At 40.8% G+C, this 7,500-nt stretch overlaps 1 protein-coding gene across 1 annotated transcript in view; it reads right to left on the bottom strand.

Annotated features, from left to right (window-relative positions):
- The window catches only part of ero1b (endoplasmic reticulum oxidoreductase 1 beta), a 26,447-nt gene extending 23,373 nt beyond the window's left edge, over positions 1-3,074 (bottom strand). Inside the window, exon 1 of the mRNA XM_020930301.2 lies at positions 2,567-3,074. Coding sequence (XP_020785960.1) covers positions 2,567-2,722 — 156 coding nt within the window. The 5' untranslated portion in view covers positions 2,723-3,074. The remainder of the gene's footprint in view (positions 1-2,566) is intronic.
- Between the last annotated feature and the right edge of the window lie 4,426 nt (positions 3,075-7,500).

The raw sequence follows: 7,500 nt of genomic DNA, 5'->3' as shown, positions 1-7,500 counted from the left end.
CTTAAAAACCAGAATCACACAAACCAAACTTTTTACAGCACCAACGACTGATGTAGTTTTGTGTTGTTTTCTGTCATTTTGAATCTTCCTGGTGCGGCTCACATCAATCTGACCTATAAAGAATCTTTAATATCTCCAAAACTAAAGCAGCACAAACCACTGATGTAGTTTTGGTGCAGGTTTGTGTTTGAAGACCGACTGTTAACACAAACACAACAAAACAACAACAACAACAAAAAAAAAAGAGTTTTGTAACTGGACAAAAGTTTTTAAAACTTTTCCCGCTCATATTTACTCTTCAAAACGTTTGTCCAGACGGTAAAAGTCAAACTGATGGATTAGAAAGAATCTGTCAGAATTTTTATGCAAAAACGTCCTAAATAAAATGACGTATAGAATTCAAATAATTACTTACAAATAATAACCAGTGTCGGGAGTAACAGATTACATGTACCAGAGTAATCAGAGTACAAATGATGAGGAACTGTGTTCAGTTACAGTTACTGTTTCAGTGAGTGGTAATTGGATTACAGTTACTTTGTTGAAATAAATGGATTACACTCATTGCCGGAAACTAAACCAGGTCTAAACTAGAGCTAAACTAGATCTAAACCAGGACTAAAACAGGACTAAACCAGGACTAAACCAGGTCTAAACCAGGACTAAAACAGGACTAAACCAGGACTAAACCAGGTCTAAACCAGGACTAAAACAGGACTAAACAGGACTAAAAACTAAACAGGACTAAAACCAGGACTAAACCAGGACTAAACCAGGTCTAAACCAGGACTAAACCAGGACTAAACCAGGACTAAACCAGGTCTAAACCAGGACTAAACCAGGACTAAACCAGGACTAAACCAGGACTAAACCAGGTCTAAACCAGGATTAAATCAGGACTAAATCCTGCTGTGTGGACGTGTTTCTTCGTCTTTTATCAATAATATTCTTAATTTGGTTCAGTAAAGTCTGGACTTTTTATTTTCTTTTAGTAGACAAAACTTCTTATGTGAAGATTTCCTCGTCTTTCAAGTCAATAATCAAGTAATCCAAAGTAATCAGATTACATTACTCACTTTAAGTAATTTAATGGATTACGTTACAAACTACATTCTGGAGTATGTAATCTGTAATGTGTAGGGGATTACATTTTAAAAGTAACACTCCCAACACTGATAACAACTAAAGATTATTTTCAGTATTCAAATTCGGTTATTAAAAGTCTCACATTCAGACTCTCAGTAGATTTTTTTACTTGTTTTATGTGATTTTTTAGTACCAATTTTCAGTTTTTTAACACAGTTTTTCTGCTTTTGAACACGATTCACTTCCCCAACACTTTTTTTAAATCCAAACCGATTGTTGTGATGAATATTTTCACAGAACCTCGTCTTTAAAAAAAAAAAAGCCTCTGAATCCCCCTGGTCCTGGGAGCATATGGAGCCCACTCACCTGGTCCCACAGCGCCGTCATCACCGCCAACGGCATCACACACACGACGACGGCCGCGCCACGCAACATTTCACGCCCTCGTCTGATTTCACTTCTCTTATTTCTTAAGTCCTGCTTTTGGTCCTCTGTAAGTCCAAGTTTAGTCCTGGTTCTGGTCCAGTTTGGTTCAGATGCTCTAACCAGCTTCAGGCCAGAGTTGGTGCAATTTTACTAACAAAAATTACCAGTTTTTTCTTCATAAATGCCTATTTTTAATCCTAATTTAGTCCAGATTTTCCCGCTTATTGAAATAAATTAAATTAGTTTTTCACAAATCCTGTTATTTACCTAATTTAATTTTGTTTTACCACTATATTATATTATTAAATCTGCTTTTTTCCCCTGACAATTCCTTTTTTTCCTTCTTAATAATTAAATAAAAGTTCATTGCAGCTGCAGGTCCAGTGTTGTTGCTGTGGTGAGTCCCATATGCTCCAGCGACGCTCCCGTGCGTCAGTTTGCGTCGCCCCCCCGCGCCGCAAACTCCGCCAATCACGCTGTAGTTTTCTGACAGTTCCGCGATACGAGCGGCAGCGGCGCCAAGAACTACAACTCCCACAATCCTCCCGCCCCGCCGCGGCCAATCACGTTACACCACGCTTATTTACACTTTTAAACGCATTTGGGCGAAAAACTCCGGCACCAACATTACTAAGGACGTGTCCTTTTTACGTAATGACACTTGTGTTTAAATGTGCTGACGCTGCGATGTTGTTTTCACTGATTTACCGTCGGAAAATACGATAAAAAACGATCATTCACACACATTTCCTGCTTTTTTAGTACAGGTCTTGGAGAAGAATTAAAGCTGGTTTTCATTTCCTACTGTCAATAAACTATTTTAATGAACAATTAAAAAATATTTTATGTCATTATTTGGTAAATGTGAAATACGTGCGGTTTTTCACGTAACTTCACGGTTCTGTGACGTACGAAGGTTCTAGAAGGTTTCCCGGGCAACAGAGACCCGGAAACAGCTCGGTTCTGTTTTCACGGTTTAAATGTTAAAAAGTTGTAAAAAAAAATTAACAATAAAAAATGGATGAAAATGTTGAGTTTTCGGAGGGAAACTTACATGGCAGAAGCAGCTCCGGTCGTCGCTGCTCCGGTGTCCGCTGTGCTGGGTCTGCGGTTTCCCGGCGCCGTCCGTCCGGAACCAGCAGCGGACGCAGCTCCCCAACAGCCACGAAGCGAGCAGCACCGCCACGGCCCGCAGAGTCACGCTCCACATGCCGCCCGACGCGCTCCGAGGCCCGGGGACGACGCTCCGACGCTCCGAGGCTCCGCGGCTCCGAGGCTCCGAGCGCGGCCGCGGGAGGAGGACGGTCCCGGCGCGGAGGGGAAGAGAAGAGGGACGGAAGCGGGTGACGGCGGGACCACGGGGACCACGGGGACACGCAGCGGGAACAAACAGTCCGACGGGCGGGTTAAAGCGAAGAGCCGGGACCCTCCGAGGAAACACACCGACACCGCGTCCCGAAAACAGGCGACATGTCCGGGGAGAGCAGAGCAGCAGCGGCGGCGGCGGCGGAGGCTCCGGACCGAGGATCGACACCGGAGCAGAGCGGAGCGAGTAGCGCCACCTCACGGCCTCCAGGGGAACTGTCCAAAGGGAAGCGCACAGAGTCGTGGAGTAATAGATTACATGTACAGAGTAATCAGAGTACAAATGATGAGTAACTGTATTCAGTTACAGTTACTGTTTCAGTGAGTGGGAATTGGATTACAGTTACTTTGTTGAAATAAATGGATTAAACACAGAGGACTAAACCAGGACTAAACCAGGACTAAACCAGGACTAAACCAGGACTAAACCAGGACTAAACCAGGACTAAACCAGGACTAAACCAGGACTAAACCAGGATAAAACCAGGTCTAAACCAGGACTAAACAGGTCTAAACAGGTCTAAACCAGGACTAAACCAGGACTAAACCAGGACTAAAACAGGTTAAACCAGGTCTAAACCAGGACTAAACCAGGACTAAACCAGGATTAAACAGGTCTAAACCAGGACTAAACCAGGACTAAACCAGGTCTAAACCAGGACTAAACCAGGACTAAACCAGGACAGGTAAACCAGGTCTAAACCAGGTCTAAACCAGGACTAAACAGGACTAAACCAGGACTAAACCAGGACTAAACCAGGACTAAACCAGGTCTAAACCAGGACTAAACCAGGTCTAAACCAGGACTAAACCAGGTCTAAAACAGGACTAAACCAGGACTAAACCAGGACTAAACCAGGACTAAACCAGGTCTAAACCAGGACTAAACAGGACTAAACCAGGACTAAACCAGGAAAACAACTAAACAGGACTAAACCAGGACTAAACCAGGTCTAAACCAGGTCTAAACCAGGACTAAACCAGGACTAAACCAGGTCTAAACCAGGACTAAACCAGGACTAAACCAGGTAAACCAGGACTAAACCAGGACTAAACCAGGACTAAAAACCTAAAGGTCTAAACCAGGTCTAAACGGGACTAAACCGGGTCTAAAGGACTAAACCTAAAGGATTAAACCAGGTCTAAACAGGAACAGGACTAAACCAGACTAAACCAGGACTAAAACCAGGACTAAACCAGGACTAAACCAGGTCTCTAAACCAGGACTAAACCAGGTCTAAACCAGGACTAAACCAGGACTAAACCAGGTCTAAACCCAGGACTAACCAGGACTAAATCACAACTAAACCAGGTCTAAACCAGACTAAACCAGTCTAAACCAGGACTAAACCAGGTCTAAACCAGGACTAAACCAGGACTAAATAAACCAGGACTAAACAGGACTAAACCAGGACTAAACCAGGTCTAAACCAGGACTAAACCAGGACTAAACCAGGAGGTCTAAACCAGGTCTAAACCAGGACTAAACCAGGTCTAAAACCAGGTCTAAACCAGGACTAAACCAGGACTCAGACTAAACCAGGACTAAACCAGGTCTAAACCAGGACTAAACCAGGACTAAAACCAGGACTAAACCAGGTCTAAACCAGGACTAAACCAGGACTAAACCAGGTCTAAACCAGGTCTAAACCAGGACTAAACCAGGACTAAACCAGGACTAAACCAGGACTAAACCAGGACTAAAATAAGGACTAAACCAGGACTAAACCAGGTCTAAACCAGGACTCTAAACCAGGACTAAACCAGGTCTAAACCAGGACTAAACCTAAACCACTTAAAACCAGGACTAAACCAGGACTAAACCAGGACTAAACCAGGACTAAACCAGGACTAAACCAGGACTAAACCAGGACTAAACCAGGTCTAAACCAGGACTAAACCAGGACTAAACCAGGTCTAAACCAGGACTAAACCAGGACTAAACCAGGACTAAAACCAGGTCTAAAACCAGGACTAAACCAGGACTAAACCAGGTCTAAACCAGGACTAAACCAGGACTAAACCAGGTCTAAAAACAGGTCTAAAACCAGGACTAAACCAGGACTAAACCAGGTCTAAAACAGGTCTAAACCAGGACTAAACCAGGACTAAACCAGGTCTAAACCAGGACTAAATCAGGTCTAAACCAGGTCTAAAACCAGGTCTAAAACAGGACTAAACCAGGACTAAACCAGGTCTAAAACCAGGACTAAACCAGGACTAAACCAGGACTAAACCAGGACTAAAACCAGGTCTAAAACCAGGACTAAACCAGGACTAAACAGGACTAAACCAGGACTAAACCAGGTCTAAACCAGGACTAAACCAGGACTAAACCAGGTCTAAACCAGGTCTAAACCAGGACTAAACCAGGACTAAACCAGGACTAAACCAGGTCTAAACCAGGACTAAACCAGGACTAAACCAGGTCTAAAACAGGTCTAAACCAGGACTAAACCAGGACTAAACCAGGTCTAAACCAGGTCTAAACCAAGACTAAACCAGGACTAAATCAGGACTAAACCAGGTCTAAACCAGGACTAAACCAGGACTAAACCAGGTCTAAAACGGGATTGAACAGGACTAAATCCTGCTGTGTGGACGTGTTTCTTCGTTTTCTATCAATAATATTTTTAATTTGGTTCAGTAAAGTTTGGACTTTTTATTTTCTTTTATCAGATAAAACTTCTTATGTGAAGATTTCCTCGTCTTTGTTTCTCTACAACAAACCAAGTAATCCAAAGTAATCAGATTACATTACTCACTTTAAGTAATTTAATGGATTCTGTTACAAACTACATTTTGGTGTGAGTAAATCTGTAATCTGTAGGGGATTACATTTTAAAAGTAAACTTCACAACACTGATAGATCACAGGTGTCAAACATACGGCCGGGGGCCAGATTCGGCCCTCCAGGACCTTTAATCTGGCCCTCGGCTGATTTTCTACTAAAATATTTTGAATGATATTTTCTATTAAAATGGTGTTAATTTTTGTGTGGTGTTTATCACAGCAGCGTCTCCAGCGTCTCTGTACGTGGCCCCTCCCACCAGAGCAGCACAAATGAAGACTTGTCTCTTTCCAAACGTCTTAAAGGACGATGGTTTTGACTGTTGACCGTGACCCTCATCAGAAAAATGTCACACATGAGAAAAGTGGAGCCGAGTGCAGGATTTTACAACAAAAATGGACTTATTCTGTTTACAGACAAGTTCATGTTCAAACTTTGTGTTGAAATTGAATTTTTCTTAAAGTTTCAGGTTGTTCATAATATTATAATATTTAGTAAAAGAAAGAGTTCATCAATTATAAAAGATTTCTGTAATAGATTTGTGTTTCTCTGCACAAATATTTGAACTTATTGTTATTTTTGGGGTTTATATGACATGAGTTTTCTGATCCGGACACTTTGGGTCAAAGTCGGTTGGACTCGACCCCCGGAACAACATGAGTTTGACTCTCCTGATGTAGTGCATTATTATTATTATTTATTATTATATTTTATGATTTAAGAAAATTATATGTTTGACAATAATTTATGCATAAAAATGAATTTTAATTGCGTTTGGTCACAATATCCTTTTTTAAAAATTAACAAATAATAATATAATATAAAAAATAAATAAATAATAATAATAATAATAATAATAATAATAATTATTATTATTATTATTATTATTACTATACCTTTTTTATTTACAAAATAATTAAGAATTCCATAATTAATAGTTAGAACAAATATTACAATAAATATTACATACAAAATATGAGGATAAATGAGGAAAAAAATGAATAAAACTAAATAAATAAATAATAAAATACATTTAAAATACATACGTACAAAAAATCTATATAATCATACAAACAATAATATAACACACACACTATAACACACACACACACTATAACACACACACACACTATAACACACACACACTATACACACACACACTAACACACACACACTATACACACACACACACTATACACACTATACACACACACTATACACACACACACACTATACACACACACACACACACACACACTATAACACACACAACACACACACACACACACACACACTATACACACACACACACACACACACACACTATACACACACACACACTATACACACACACACACACACACACTATACACACACACACACTATAACACACACACACACACTATAACACACACACACACACACACACACACACTATACACACACACACACACACACACTATCACCACACACACACACACTATACACACACACACACACACACTATACACACACACACACTATACACACACACACACACACACACACTATAACACACACACACACACACTATACACACACACACACACTATAACACACACACACTATAACACACACACACTATCACACACACACACACACACTATAACACACACACACACTATAACACACACACACACACACACACACACACTATAACACACACTATACACACACACACTATAACACACACACACACACACACACACACACACACACACTATAAACACACACACACACACACACACACACACTATACACACACACACACACACACTATGACACACACACAC

The sequence above is a fragment of the Boleophthalmus pectinirostris genome, unplaced genomic scaffold (genome assembly GCF_026225935.1).
Source record: "Boleophthalmus pectinirostris isolate CB_2022bp ecotype Guang Dong unplaced genomic scaffold, ASM2622593v1 HiC_scaffold_22, whole genome shotgun sequence".
In the NCBI taxonomy this organism is placed as follows: domain Eukaryota; kingdom Metazoa; phylum Chordata; class Actinopteri; order Gobiiformes; family Gobiidae; genus Boleophthalmus; species Boleophthalmus pectinirostris.
Note: the sequence above shows the minus strand (reverse complement) of the source record. Positions and strands in the feature narration are given on the sequence as shown.